General features: G+C 35.6%; 1 protein-coding gene across 1 annotated transcript in view; it reads left to right on the forward strand.

Moving 5' to 3' along the window:
• Positions 1-15,525, forward strand: part of SLC4A7 (solute carrier family 4 member 7) — an 82,094-nt gene extending 66,569 nt beyond the window's left edge. Inside the window, exons 21-24 of the mRNA XM_023732207.1 lie at positions 2,854-2,985; positions 5,234-5,334; positions 7,763-7,870; positions 9,807-15,525. Coding sequence (XP_023587975.1) covers positions 2,854-2,985; positions 5,234-5,334; positions 7,763-7,870; positions 9,807-9,888 — 423 coding nt within the window. The 3' untranslated portion in view covers positions 9,889-15,525. The remainder of the gene's footprint in view (positions 1-2,853; positions 2,986-5,233; positions 5,335-7,762; positions 7,871-9,806) is intronic.
• The last annotated feature ends 975 nt before the right edge of the window (positions 15,526-16,500 follow it).

Genomic DNA, 16,500 nt, shown 5'->3' on the forward strand with positions numbered 1-16,500 from the left:
TTTAATACGTCTGCTTCAGAATTTGACAGATCTAAATGTTAGAAAGTTATTAAGACTATACATGATTTTAATAAGACCATCAATATAATTCATTAAATTTTCACAGAATATTGCATTTCACAAACAGAGAATATTCATTCTTTTGGAAATTCCATGTAAAAATTGGTTGTGTACATGCCACAAAGAAAGTTTTAAAGTAAAAAGCTGTAAAAATTATACAGGGCATACTCCCTACTCACAGTTATTAAATTACAAATAAATGATGAACAAGTCACTCAAATAACTAAGTATTTGGAAATTAAATAGAGATATAATAATCCTTGGATGGAAAACTGGGTTGTAAAAAAAAATATTTCAAAGGTATTGAAAGAAAACTTTGCAACAAAGTCTAAGGGATACAGCTAAAGTTATAGGAAGAGGTTTAGTAACCTTTATGTCTTTATTATTCAAGACTTAAATACAACCAAATTTTTTTATAAAGACTGATAAGGGTTAACCCCTCCCAAGCCTGAGTAAAGAAGAAAATAAGAGAGAAATACACAAGATTAAGAGGGAGAAAAGAGATATGGCCACAAATATGGAAAATATCAAGAGGTTTTAAGAAAATGTTATGTGCACTGTAGCAATAAATTTAACATCCAGAGCAGGCATCAACAAATTTTTTTCTGTAAGGGGCCAGATAGTAAATATTTTAGGCTCCATGGGGTATGAAGTAATTACGTATATACTTACATAATAAGAAACAAAACAAATTTACGTTACTTTTTATTGATGAGGTTTAAAAAAAGTAATTGTACAATTTCTTAAAATGCAGGTCTGTTAATGCGAAGAATGGAATTCTTTTTTATTTGGGATAGCATTTTAATTAAGTGGAGTTTAAAATTAATGTTCCCCATCATCAAATCAGTTTTCAAATGTTCATATGTTGAGACCATTCTTATCTCATGGGCTATCCAGAACGAGTGGTGGACTGGATTTCGACCAGTGGCTGTCGTTTGCCAACCATAATCTAGAGGAAATGGATTATTTCCATATGATCTGTAATTTCTAAAATTATCCCTAGGAGAAGTATAAAACTTAGATATAATTCGGAAAAAAGATAAAATCTACCCTTAAAAAGAGTACCAGGCTCAGATGGATTAACAGCTGAATTTTAAAGACCAGATAATTCTAGTTACTTACTGAATTATTCAAGAGGTTTACATTGTAGTTGGAGAATGGGATGAAGAAACTAGGTAGAGAGGAAATAGGGAAAGTTAACAGAATACAAAAACAAACATTAAAGTAATGTTTAGTGTATGAATAGAATATACAGTGAACATACAGTGGCATCTTGAAGTGTCACTGGAAGCATGTGTGAATATGGACATAGTCAATAACGACCAGAGGTAATACCAAACCAACCCAAACTTGTTGCCTTGTAGTCGATTCCGACTCAGCTACCCTATAGCACAGAGTAGAACTGCCCCGTAGGGTTTCCAAGGAGCGGCTGGTGGATTTGAACTGCTTATCTTTTGGTTAGCAGCCAAACTTTTAACCATTGTACCACTAGGGCCCTAGAGGTAATACAGACAAATAAAAACATTGAATTAATCAGGTTGAGAGCATTGTGGGCAACTTTATTCTTGGATATTGGTTGTTACTTTAAATGTAGTGTTTGCCATGAACTATTTTAAAATAAATTTATAATGCTTTTCAATTTGTATATTTCCGAAAATACCAGATTTTTACTGTTTTAGTTGTTCAGCTGTTGAATTGTACTTTGATTGAGACAGCTTCTGTTCTGATGACACTAAGTAGGGGCTTCTCAGACTCCTGGTCAGTCAAAGGTAAGGAAGATGCTGAGCCTCGTGCTGAGTAGCCTTGCGGTCGTTTATTTAGTACTTGCTGAATGCAGTGCAATATGAATAGAAACAAATATGGTCTCTGTTCTTGACAGTCGTAGAGATTCTAGCGTCTTTTTCCCGCTGAGGAGTCATGGTGCATTGTGAATGTTGGAGTATGCTGATAGTTCTCGATTGTTCGGTTAGTTCCATCGCGTTAGCCTTGAGACATAGGTTTAAAGACCACAAACTTCAGCCAGAAATGCCCCAAAATCTAAGTAAGAGGAGGTCCTATGTACATAGTGAGACCCCTAAGAGCTGCAACTCCACGGGACTGTCTTGTTCATCCGGGTCTTGCAAGTTTTTCACCTTTGACGGGGTGCAGTCTTACCACTTTTCTGTCGCTTATTTTAATGGAAAATATTTGAGTTTTCCTTCTCTGACAGGTTTGCGCCTTGCACAGGTTCTGGCTTTCACAGGTTTTTGAGTATTTAACATCCTTCCCATAGTATCCATGTGTAGACTTTCACGTATGATGCAGGAGGAAGAAGACTGTGCTCACCTTCTTCCACTAAAACGTGAAGCTTGAAGCTTATAATTGCTGATTTTTCTCTCTATTCCTTCTTACCTTGATAAAAGTACAAAGAATAGCAAGGGAAAAGTTTTTTAAATTATATATGCTTATATAATGTGGGGTTGTCATGAAAATTCATAATCTTTTTTACTGTGATGATACTCAGTATTCTTACCTTGCTTTATAATTGTATGCAGAAGGCAAGGGATTTATTTATTCGGGAAAAGGTTAAGGTTGCCATTTCCTTTTTTCTCCCTTTATAGCTATTATTTGAGAAGAAAGTTGAAGAAGATAAGTAGGTGACTCAGTTCTTTTGAATTAAGATGGTATATGAAATCATTTGTCAGCAGATTATATGAACTCCTTTTATACTGTCTGTAAGGTTTAATATTTTTTGTTTTCTTTAAGTGAGTTCTCTTTAGGTGTTGCTGATAATCCCTTTCTCACTTTTTTAAGGTTCTTGCACTGGTCTTTGTACGCAAGCTCATGGACCTGTGTTTCACAAAGAGAGAGCTGAGCTGGCTTGATGATCTCATGCCAGAAAGTAAGAAAAAGAAAGAAGATGACAAAAAGAAAAAAGAGAAAGAGGTAAACAGCCCAAGAATTTTAAATCTACACCATTCACTTGATTTGTATGCTGCACTGCCCAGCAGGTCCTATTCTAATCACTTTATATGGATTTGGTCTTTTAATCCTCACTAGTGTAGGTGTGATTATTATCCCCATTTTACAGATAAAGAAACTGAGGGAGAGAGAGGTTAAGTCATCTGTCCCAAACCCAGGCTCTTAGTCATTTCACCATCTTGGTTTTCTGTTGTCCTGGCACAAGAATACTTTTTAAAAATTATATATCACACTGTACTTTTCAACAAGCAGAAGTATTTGAGCTTTTTTAAAAATCCTACGTTCTAGGCTATCATCTCATTTTACCTAAAAATACATAAATACATTTTTAGTGTATCTATTAATTTTAATAGAAATTTAATTATCAGGCCCGAAAAAAACAAACCAAACCCCCATTGATGTCGAGTTGATTCCAACTCATAGTGACCCTATAGGACAAAGTAAAACTGCCCCATGGGGTTCCAAGGAGCGAGTGATGGGTTCGAACTCCCAACCCTTTGGTTAGCAGCCACGCTCAAACCCCACCAGGCCTAGGTAATGATAAAAAGGCCTTTAAGTAAATACCTTTTTACAAAAAGTATTATACAGCTTTAATCTTTATATGCATTATTATGTGTCAGTTGATTTGTCTGCTGAGGTTAAACATTATTACTTTATTCTGAATTTGAGATTTTGTTTTGTTTTTTGATAACTAACTCAGTGCCATCACTTAATAAGAAGGAAAAGCAGGTGCTAGGTTTGTAGCATAGATGGTTGTGTTGATTTTAATGCCTAATTCAACTTTCCTGTTCAGAATATTCTTTGAAAATGAACGATAAGAAGAAAGATACACACTTTTAAATGTCACGGTTTTAAGTATAAATATTAAAACTACTGGTTTTGTTTACTTTTCAACAAAAATTATGACTCTTCTAGTTAGAATACCAGTTAGAATATGAACTTGAATTGAGATGCCACTATTTTAAAAATGAGAATTAATTTTTCTTCAAAGCTATATTATATATGTAATTGTTTATGAGCGTTTGTGATTTTTCAAATTGGATTGGATATAATGTACTTATAAAAAATTTAGGTATAATTGCCTGTGGATTACTTCCTGTGTCAGTTAGAATGAGGTTCAGTGTCATAAAACAGAAAAAAATAAAAAAAATAAAAATGGCTTAAACACAAGGGTTTATTCTCTTATGTACAAAAAAGTCCTGAAAGTAGGTGAAGTGATGGCCCCAGAGGGCCATCAGGAACTGAGTCTGCTGTGTTTCTTCTGAACCATCCTCACCACAGTTTCCATTCTCAGGTTTACCTGATGGGCCAAGATGGCTGCTGAACTCCAGCTGTTTGTTATCATTAGAGATAGGAGGAACGAGGAAGGGGGAGAAGGAAAAAAGGGCTTGACCTAGTTGTCCCTTTTTAAGGAATCTTCCAGAAATATCATCCAATAAGTTCTGTGTACACCACCCAGCCACACTAAGTTGCAAGGAATGCTGGGAAATGTAGGGACTTGTCCCCCGTTTTTCCCAAGCTGGGCACATAGCACCTGCAAATGATGAGAGTTCTGTTAGTAGGGAAGAAGCATGTGAACGCTCGTCTGGAAACAGTCTCACCTATCCTGCCCTGCCCTCCGTCCCCATTGCTGCGTTACAATTTTGGTCTGGTCCCCGTACCCTTGTTGTTCACAACCAGATTTTCTCCCCCAGGGAACGTTTTGCATGTCTGAGACATTTTTGACTGTCGTAACTGGAGGCGGTGCTGCTGTCTCCTAGTGCATAGAGGCCGGGGCTGTTGCTAAAGACTCGACGTGAACTTAACCCCTACAACAGAAAATTATCTAGTCTTAAATGTCAGTATTGCTGAGGCTGAGAAACTCTGCTTGTCCTTATGAGATTTTCCTCGGATTGTGATGAAAGACAGGAGATTTCACCTGCGTTATAATTGATAACCAGATTTGTTTCTATATCTAAACTGCTGTTTAACTAGTTATCTAAACTTACAGAAATGGAAGGTATACCATTTAAAAATTATTCTTTACAAGTGGTGGTTTTCATTATATGCTACAAGCAGGTGTTCATAATAAAATGAAGTACTCAGTCATGGGCAAGTATGTTATATTTAAATAATACTGTTTGGGGTTTTCATTCTTTAAGATGTTATATATTAATTTATCTTCCTGAAAATATTCTGAGAAGAGTAATTGTTTTGCGTATGTGCTCTAAAGGAAGCTGAACGAATGCTTCAGGCTGAAGACAGTGATACCGTGCACCTTCCATTTGAAGGGGGAAGTCTCTTGCAAATTCCAGTTAAGGCCCTAAAATATAGGTGAGATATAAATTTTATTTTTTTTAATGTGTTTTGTGTACATGTTAACTGCATGAAAAAACCATATATAATGTTTCTTTACGGACTTTTGTAAATTTTTAAAAAGATGATAAAATCTGCACCTGGCATATCAACTAGAGTAGGGCTTCATGCAATTTGAAAAGGAATCGCATACTCCTTTTCTTCCCCACGCGGATTATATTACAGGCAGGAATGAAGAAGAATCTGGACTTGGACCAGACCCTTAAACTAACTTCCATGTCAAGCCTATGAGATTTACTTTTAGTCCATCATGCCATCTATCTTAGTGAAGCTTAAAATCAGTACACAAGTCTCAGAATACTCCCATTCTCTCGGTAAAACACCATTGCTGTTAAGTCAGTTCCAACTCATAGTGACCCTATAGGACAGAGTAGAACTGCCCTTGTTGGGTTTCCAAGGAGCGGCTGGTGGATTTGAACTGCTGACCTTTAGGTTAGCAGCCAAACTCTTAACCACTGTGCCACCAGGGCTCCATAACGAAGTGGAGAGATTTTAATATGTCCAGCACTACAGTGCTCTGCTTCGCGAGGCTCTGTATCTGTTGAGTGAGTTAATGTGTTAACTTCATTGGCTGCAGATAGGAGCCGCCATGATGCCTTAGTGACTGTCACCAGTTTGCTGAGATGATTTGCCACGTAATTTCTATGCCCTGCTTTGTCACTCTCTCCATGTGATATTACATGGTCCTTGACAATTTGAGTGGAGTCTGTACTGTCTGGTATTTAACAAAGAGTGAATAGGTTATCTGTATTTTTACTCTGGTCTTTTAAGTGGTGCAATGAGCTGCTATTAATGCTGCTTTGCTTAAAATTTCAACATCAAGAATGCCAGGAAATTACTGACCTGTTTATCTGCCAAAATTTTAAATCTTAACTAGCTTTGGATTACTTGCTATGAAGATCAAATGAAATAATACATGGAGGCTTTTGGAAATTGCGAAGCCCTATAAAATATGAAAATAGCTTATTTAATGTAGGCAAAGTTTTTCCCTTCTAGTTTTATTTTGGGGAAAAAAATGGAATGTATACTTTCTTAAAGAAAAATCTTGATTTCTAGTAATAGAAAAGTTCTTATTGAGAAGAGGACATCTTGAAGCTAAAACACTTCAGGAATAATTCCTCTCTTCAGTTCTTTGAAGTTTACAGCCAGACAAATAAACATTTATTCAGGGTGGGCATAGTTTCAGGTTGGATGGCTCTGCCGTTTGTGAACTTGGACATTCCAGCTTTGTGTACTTTCTAAAAATTGACTTGGCAAAGCTATAGCAGCCGTTTCTGTAGACCCTTCAGGGACTATGTCACACTTCTCTGCGATCTTAAATTTTAAACAACATTCTGATTTAAAGCTAGCAGTTTCTAGATGACTGCTGTTTAGTCATTTATGACCTAGCTGCCATCACATTGTGAATTTACCATTATCTGGTTGGACATTTGTTATTTGTGTGTAGCTTGTTTGCATGAAGTGTTTTTCTTTTGGCTTGCAAATATCTTTACATTAACTTCATGTTACTTTCATATTACCTGTGACGGATGGACAGCCTCGAGTGCAAAATTAACAGTTTATGTATAGCGTCATTATTGGGCCTGGAGTCTTAAAGTTATCTTTGCAAAATTTCATAGACATAGAGAAATGATGACATTTGTCCCTTACAGTGATAAAAGGACAGTATTCTGTTCTTTTGATTTTGATAAATTTACATTAACACCTTGACACTAAAAACGTGAGTGCCAGCTAAAAATAGTATTTTGTGTTTTCGTGTTATCTGTTGAAATATTTTCAGAGCTTTGTTTCCAATTTTAAAGTGTCACATTGCCTACTGTTCTAATTGAAAATTTGTAAAAGGTATGAAAATCAAGGTTTTTTTTTTCTTCTTTCCTGACCATAATCTTAATTTTTCCTTACATTCTTCAGATGTTTATTTGATGTGATTGGCGTTTGTGCCTATTTTGAAAGGTTTCTAGTTGATTTGAGGCTGTATTTATTTTATATTTGTATTTATAAGCACATTAGTATATTCTTTTATGCTATTTCAGCAATACGCTTTAATAGCCAAGATGATCATCTGTGGTCATCATTGCCAGAATAATGTAATGCTAGAGTAATTGAATTCTGAAGCAAAGGTCCGCAAATAAATCTTGCCCGTTTAAATAATCTTACTCCTAGTTTTGATTATAAAGAAAGTTCCCTGTGTAGCCTTTATAACGGAATGCCGCAATTCTGATATCTTTCTAAACCCTAGTTTAAGTGCCCAGCAAGAGATTTTTCCATCTGAGGTTGATGAAGACAATGTTATATAGTGTGTCAATATTATATAAATAATACAAATGACAATATTAATGCTTTTGCAAGTACTGAATACTAACCAGCAAGTGTGTTTGTTCTTCAGTGTTGACCCCTCAGTTGTTAACATATCAGATGAAATGGCCAAAACTGCGCAGTGGAAGGCCCTTTCCGTGAGCACTGAGAATGCCAGAGTAACCCGAGCTAACACCAGGTAGCTGTAACTCTTTACGCCTTTTATAACTGTAGCCAGTTTTCAAATTACTTAGAGATAGCTACGCAAGAAAAACTTCATTACCTCATTTATGTTTCCTTTGCTTAACAAAACCAGCCTTCCTTCCCCAGCCTGCTTTCCTCCCTCCCCGCCACCGTTTCCCTCCCTGCCTTCCATCCGTCCATCCATCCAGCCATCGTTTTATTGTGTACTGGAATCAGCCATAGGTTATGTTTTGTTTTTTTGTTTACACTCTGACTAGTTCAAAGAAAGAATTTGAGACATTTTATAATACCAGTGAATATATATACATATAATAGCATGAAATAAATATATAAAAGATTAGAAACTGTATAAAGAAAGATAATTCCTAGGGATTAAATACCTAGTTTTGTTGAACACCAGCCTCAGTCATGCGCTCTCTGATGGTCCAAGAAAAAAGAAAAACTGGATTGTTTTCCTTCTCAAATTTCTGTTTGTTTTTTAGCATACCATTTTTTCTTCACTAACATACATTTTTGTTGAAGATATTTCTGGAAGAAATTTAATTCATGAGTGTAAAGGCCGTTCAGTTTTATAATGGACCGTGCGCATGCATTGAAACTATTATGTAACCTCTTCCTTATACTTCTCGTTATGTAACCTTTTTTTTTTTTTTCTTTCTTTAGTCCTCGCTTTAAGGCCAGAGCCCTCGATTCTACCTTGATAATCATCAGTATGTTAATCTCTTAGGTCTCTGGAGCATCGAGATATTGTCCTCCAGGGTATTCAGTAGTTCCTATTTAACAAATACTTATTCTGTGCACACTTTGTGCCAGATACTGTGCTGGCTGCTGATGTATTCTGCTTGGGTGTCAGATCAAAACTCTTCTCTAGGCAGGCTGTCGTGTAGTTATTGATGGCTGGTAGCTGTCCTACTGAGCGCTGTCTTTCGATAAACATTGATTAGCTTTTTCTCATTCTTTCCTTATCCCCTTTTAGAACCTTTTTCCTACTTACTCTGTATCGTCATATCTTTTCACTTTCCATCATTACTACTTGAGTTCTAATTCCCTGCTGTTTCGTTCTTCGCTCTATCTTTGATCTTAAAAATTTTTTGTTAAGCTTTGTCATTTTGTATCAGTTCTTCATTCCATGCAGCCTGAATTTCACTGGATATTCTTCTTGCTATTAGCAATCTTTCATACCTTTTCAGCACCCATGGTCCAGGTTGTTAGTATAGTTATGATAAAAATACCATACAATCATCTCATCGTATCTGAAGTGAGGGATTGTCTGGTCCATGTCATTTAACAGAAAAACGTTAAGAGGACTTTCCTTCAGTTTTGCCTGGAGAAGGCAGCAAACTATATATACTTTTTGAAAATTTTTTTCTCAAAATCCAGATATTCATGTGTGACATTAAATCAGTCCATATACATGGAGTCATTTGCACTTAATATTAACTTGAAAATATAAAATATGTGTGTTGATCATGTATTTGTGTTCCAGATTTGGTGAGAGGAGTTTTGTAAATTTGTTATCTATAGCAGGATATTAATTGATACTTACCTGTATTAGCAAAGATTCATTTGTTAATGGATTTGCCAGTGAATTAAAAGTCAAACGCTACAGTTCTGTTCATACATTCCGTAAAATTAATAAATCAAGCATAGTCATATATTGACCAGTTTTAAGGAGCCCCTCTTCAGTTGTAATAAAAACAGGAATTTCAGTGACAAACATATTATTCAAATAAACTTCAGAACATTTTTATATTTGCCTTTCCAGTTAAGTTTACTGGTATTAAAAGAAAGCTGTAAAGTAATAATACCAAGTCATAAGTTTATATTGCTAATAACCATCTCAAAAGGCTTCTTATAGATAGCGGCCACATTTGAAATTTAATATTTGTTCATTTTGAAACCATTTATTCTTATTTTTTTGTTTTAAATAGCCCTGAAAAACCTGAGAGTGTGAAAATAAACTTTGAAGATGAACCAACAAAGAGATACATGGATGCCGAAACTTCATTATAGAATCGAACCAAGAGAAATTATATATATATATATGTATATGTATACTGTGTGTGTGTCACGTCACTGTACATAACTATACTGTATGGCACGCTGTTCATGCGTGACTGCTGGGTTTTTTGAAGTAGTGTCTAAAGTTCATGAGCACCATGGAGACTCTGTGTGTCGTGAAAATGGTCTCTTAAAAATGAGGTACATGATTCTTACTATTCAAATATTTATTCTGTTAGAATTTTTCTTTTTCTGTTCTGCAATAGAAAGATGTGGGGAAATGCATTCGACCTACTTTTCCTTCCATCTGTCTGTTCACCAGTGGCAATTCATATCAACCTTTAGTGACACGTACTTTATCCACATATTTATAATTTTTTTACTCGAGTTTTAACTTGTTTCTGAAGATTTTCATGTATTCCATCACTTCGGTTAATGCTTTATGGGAAGAAGTCTGTATGCCGGTGCTGTGGGACAAATGGTAACGTGCCGCGGCTTTCGTGTGTGTGTGGTTCGTTTATGTAGGTGTCTGCCATGTTTCACAAGCAGTGGGACTTTTTTGGCCATAGACGGGAATGTAGAACAATGGCAAAATTTCAAGATGAGAACTATAGATTTGACCGTTAGGTTTTAAAAATATTTTTTTAAAAACCCCTGAAAACCTGCATATCTAGGGTTTCATTTTAAGAGATAAGTAACATTGCAAGTGACTTTACAATTTAACCCCCATACCAGTCATAACTTTATGAATTTTTGAAGCTATAAGATGCCAATTTGCTGTAGTTAAATTTTAAATGTAGCTGCCTGTGTAGAATTTTTCCTGAATTCTTTATTAGATCCTAGGATGCCCACACTGTTCTCCTCTCTGCCTTTCCTGTCTTTTACTTAAAATGGTTCAGTTTGTATCAGGCTCAAGTTCTTGATTATTTTTCTGTTATAAGTAGTATGATGAAATAATCAGGAGTCAGAATTCTCTCAAATGGGTTTATGATCAGTATTAACTCTTTGCTACTAAGAATTACCCTGAATTTTCTGTTTACGGTGTTATTCTTTCTGTTGTATAGAATATGTTTAATAGTTCCTTACCCGTGATTTCATTTTAAAATACTTTATTTATTTTAATATGATGCTTAAATACTATATAAACATTTGATAAGGTAACAAATACAGAGTAAATTGTTAATGTGTAAATAGATGGTGCTCACTGCATTTATGATTTATGATCTGAAAGGAGGTGATAGATTTTACATCTTTGATATAAAGTACTGCCATATTTGTGTTTTCAAAGGAAATTTGATGTTTTATGTACAGCTCAGATTGATGGCGTTCTTCCTGCTTTGTTCCGGTATTTGCTGTCTTACTTCGATTCTGCTTTTCTGAGCTGTCTTTTTAACTTTCAGCTCATCTTTTTAGTCATCTTTTATATACTCTTAGCTCCCCATGAAATGAATAGATGTTGTTCTTAAGCCTGTAGGACTGGATGAATGGAGTTGTGAAACTGATTTGGCAAGAGACTAATTTACAAACACCAAGTGAGTATTGAGAAGCCACAGAAATATAAAAAACGGTGACAGGAATATTGGAGAAAATTTTAATGAAATTCCCTTTAGCATCTATAATTAAAGTACAAAAGTATGACAGATTGATCCCACAGAGGATCATGAGGAATGCCAAAAGCTGATATTTTCACAATTCTGAAGTGTTTAATTCATTCTAAACTGCTTATTAACTGACTTAATTTCCCCATCTGAGACCTGATTTTCAGATTCTAGTTAAAATAATGGATTCAGCTTCTGCCTCACATGAGAGGCTGGAAATTTAGCTGCTTTTCTTTGGAAAAACATAGCTGGCATCACTGCCTGAAAAAGAGACTCTATTGGCAATTGATGTAGAGTGTTACCCTCGCTGCTTGTTATTGTTTATGAGCCTCCAGTGAAGTGATTCCTATTTATTCGTAGCAGCATAGTCATTTCCAGACACCCCAGTATTTGCTGCTGTTTTTTAAATTCCCCTGGTTGTACCTGAGCAAGAGAATTCCTCACATCATTTCCTTGTGTCTGGACATCAAAGGGTTAACAAACGTACTTATTTTACAGGAAGTGATTTTAAAATTTAAACTGAAAACTACCTGGGATCATAGTGTTTCTGTGATTTTATTTAATTATGTATAGTAATTACCCAGTGTCAGAAAAACCATGACTTGCAAAATACTTTGCACTCAAAATGTTTTTACAAGGTTTCTGATTGTTAATGGCTTCTACTTTCTTGTGACTACTTGACTTACTATATGATCTGATATGACTACTTCATTGAAGAGCAAAGGTAATTCATGGTTAAGTAATTAACTGCTTGTTTTACATAGTTATGGTATTTTTTCCACTATTTTTGAAAAATAACAATCATGGATAGCATTCATTACAAGACAGTGAAGGATATAATTTGGTTTTTAAATATTGCCTTAAATAGGTGTAAGTGTGCAGTAGTAATTGCTATGTACTGATTTACCTCAAGGTGCAAAATAATTAAACCTGTACATATTCCATTTACAAAATAAAATCAAACAAACAGCCCTGCACTTTCTTAGATGCCTTGGTTTCCAGGGATGGAGCTTAGTGCTACTGAATACCCTGGCCACAGAGCCACCTCAGGATCGCCTTCTCTCCACCCTATTTTATTTATTTATAGACGTCTGTTTACATAGACTATAATGAACCCTGATGTTGACTATCTGAATTTTACTTTCTTCTCAGTGCTGTTTCACTCTAAAATAGCAGCTTTGGAAAAAACAATGAGCTAACTTCCTTGTGATAAAAGGGTGATTCTCTGTGTTCTTTAATAAATAGATATACAGAAGTGAAGCACATAGTCTTTCTAATGCGTGTGTGTGTGTGTGAGCGATGTTCTCGATCAGTTGTTTAAAAAAGTTGTGGCGTACCAGTGTTCTATTTGCCAAGTCTTCAGTGAGACGTGTAGGACAGAATTTTGTATGTACTAATGCATGTATTTATAAAGCAGATGTCTTTACCACTCAAAATCATTAACTTCTTTTCTCTCCATCCAAAAAGAAAACATTTCTTTTTCTTCCATATACTCAGAATTTATGTGTGTAGATAATAGCTTTCTGATGTTTTTCCGCGCACAAGGCAGGCTCAAAATCGTGTAAAAACAAAGAATGGTTTCTGAAACTGAGCTGTAACAGCCGAGCTTGCTGTTTAAAGGATTACGTCATGTGCATTGTTCTGGAAACGTGCTCAGCAGTGTGACAGGTGAATCCTGTGTTAAAGTGCACAGGTTTTGGATGTGTAAGCCATTGACAGAACAATGTAATTCACAGATGTTTATATTAAATAACAGTGTTTTAAATTTATTTATGTAGATCTCATCATTGTTATCTTATGCAGTACCAGTGTGTGAAATGTCTTCTAGTCTAGTCCAGCCATTATTTATTTCTTAGAAAGTAAATTTAAAGATTTAACAGGACATTCAAAGTTTGAAATGGTGTTCAAAATGCAAAATGTGGCGATTTTAATGTAAACTCGTCTTCTTATCTTTCAAAAAGTGAAATAAATGTCAATTATAGGAAAACATAGTTGGAAATGGAATCATCTAATGATTATTTTTAAATTAAATTAGCGTTTATTGACTTCTACAACTGGCTTAAAGTAATTGTCTAAACCCCAATTTGTTGTTGTTGTTGTTTTCAATCAGATTTATTGAGATTTGATTGGTTTTTGTGTTGCGGCTTTTCTTTTGTTGCTTCCTTACTCAAGGTTATTTGTTGTTGGTTTTTTGTTTTTTGTTTTTTTTTGCGGGGATGGGGAAGATGTGATTTGTTTCCAGTGTTTACTGCATTTAAATAAACAGATTGAATTTTATTGTTCCTTTATATAATATTTGATAACTTGAGGTGTAATTTCACAGTACAGTTCCAATTTTTATGACTTTTATATTTACAATGGTAATTTTTTTTGTAATGAAATCCAAAGTAAATTAAACATTTTAAATGGAGAACTGATATTTTTCATTTATATGAAGTACAAGTCTCTAACAAGTCTATAATGTGAATGATCCTGCCTTTCAAATTTGTTTCATGATTGTTAGAAGAAAACTATTTTTTGGAAACATTACTGAAGTTCAAAAGAGCAATAAAAGTCTACTGAATTCGTTGTTTGTCATTTCGTTTCCTTTGTATTTGGACTGTTGGGAGACCTGTAGATCTTTCTCAGCTTGAGGAGTTGCAAGGGATAAAGGAAGAAGAGTCATTCCTATTTCCTGCCTCCTATGAGTCGGAATCAACTCGATGGCAGTGGGTTAATATTCATGCGGAGCCCTGGTGGCGTAGTGGTTAAGAGCTCAGCTGCTAATCAAAAGGTCGACAGTTCAAATCCACCAACTGCTTCTTGGAAACCCTATGGGGCAGTTCTACTCTGGCCTGTAGGGCTGGAATCAACTCAGTGGCAGCAGGTAATACTCACGTGTTAGTTGAAAGAAGACAGAAAAGAAGAAACAGTATGGAAAGAAGATGAAACAAAATAGAGTGTGTTTCACAATGACTTTGATAGTTGAGAAATACGAAATTTTATAAAAATCGTCTGGTCCTTTCTTCCCCTATCTTAGGATGCATCTGTTCAGGAATTTTGCTATGTCATGTTTAATGGATTGTGTGCTAATAATGACCTCTGACAGACTCAAGCCTTGTTTCGCTCTTGTTTTTAATGGCTAATTTTATTATGAATGTTTTATAGCGAGGGACAGATCTTGGTTTGTTTTCCATTTGGCGTGTACATAACACCTTCCTCCTGTGTCTTCTGCTCTGAAACGACTTTGGTATCTCACCATGAATTCAGTAACCTTTGGGAGTGTGATGAAGAGAAAAACTTAGGTTTTTGGAAAATTCATTAGAAAGTTTTATTTATATTTACTTGAGAGAAAAAAACCTTAAGTCAATTTATAAGCCCCATCTACAGAACTTTGAGGCATTTTTTTTTTAGGAGAGGGCAAAAGGAAAAATTCAGTTTCTCATTCCTTTCTGTTCTTGCCCACCAAGTAATTGTTTAAACCCCGATTTGTTTGATTTTTTTAAAAATCAGATTTATTGAGACTTGGTTGGCTTTTGTGTTGTTACTTTTCTTTTGTTGCTTCGTTATTCAAAGTTGTTGTTGTTTTTTTTCCCAGATGAGGTTGAGGAGGGAAGATATGAATTGTTTCCAGTGTTCACTATGTTTAAATAAGTAGATTGAATTTTATTGTTCCTTTACATAATTTCGGTAACTTGAGGTGTAATTTCACAGTACGGTTTGAGTTTTTTATAGCTGATCTTTTGAGTGTCTAGTCCTTTCCGTGGATGACCTTTACAAGATTCCTCTGTCTATGCTTTTAATGAATACATTCCTCTTGTTTGGCAGATCTTCCTTTCTGCTTCTCTGCTGTTCTTTCAGAGCTCGATTTAAGTTCTACTTTTACTTCAAATTGTACTCTGCCTTCTGCTTCCTGTCTACAGGATCAGTGCCATTCCTCCACTTGGGGTGTGTGTGTGTGTGTGTGTATTTAAGTACCCTTTTTTTAGTCCTAGATCAGTTGTTAACTGGGACCTTTTAGAAATTTGATCCTGTTAAGTTGATCCTGCATATTTCTTTTTTTTTTTTTTTTCAGTACCAATAAGTCTTTATTCATTATATTTTCCCAGGGAAAAGAGACAGGAAGGCAAAAGGATCGGCATGTGTTACAAAATGATAGAAGAGAAAGGAAGTACCCAGTACAGCAAAATCAACCATCAAATAAACATACCCCAGTGATGAGGGTCACCAAAGCCCACTGGGGCTCACAGTCCCTTAGTTCAGGAATGAGGTGAAGGCACCAGGGAAAGAACAGACAGGTATACACTTTCCTACCCTCCCTCCCTCCCCATAAATTCAAGATTTCTCACAAAGCTTTGGTTTCTAGCAGTAAACATGGAGTTACATTTGTCCGTCTCCTATATACAATCTTGTGGCCACTTTGACATAAGTTTCTTGCACCTGCATAAAAGTCCGTGAGTGACTTGGAAATAAATTCATCTTCCCTTTCTTGGTCTCCCACCCCCACTTCCTATGTGGAAGCCCCTCACTGCTTCTGTCTACTCTATGACGGGAGATTAAGTAGCTTTGGTCCATCCAAATACTAATAAGTTTTGGCATGAATCGTACCAAGGACTGGCCTTGACTCAGAAGGCTGGAAACGAGGGATGGACTATTCCTAGCTTCTTCAGGTTTTCTGAACAAAAGGTTTAAATGTTGTGGAGACATCCCCAAAATTAAATGTATGTGTGGCTTTCAGGGGAGTGCTGGGGAGGACGTAGGGTAGGAGTCAAATTTTTAGGACAGAAGCTCTAGTTCAAAAGAGGAAATGGGAAAAGGAACACAAAAGAGGATGGTTCAAGGCCCCCACTTCAATAAGAAGGGTTCCCAAGCTTATGTTTCAAATCCTTTTGCCTGGTGCATAACCTTCTGTCAAAGATGCTTTGGCTATTTTTCTTTCAATACAAAAGTTGTAAACAATAAAAACCCCAAAAGAACTAGAGAAAGACCAACACATTGTATGTACAGAAACTAGGCCACCTAGCAATCACCAAATCAGCGACTTTGT

This window comes from Trichechus manatus, unplaced genomic scaffold (genome assembly GCF_000243295.1).
Source record: "Trichechus manatus latirostris isolate Lorelei unplaced genomic scaffold, TriManLat1.0 scaffold00049, whole genome shotgun sequence".
Classification (NCBI taxonomy): Eukaryota; Metazoa; Chordata; class Mammalia; order Sirenia; family Trichechidae; genus Trichechus; species Trichechus manatus.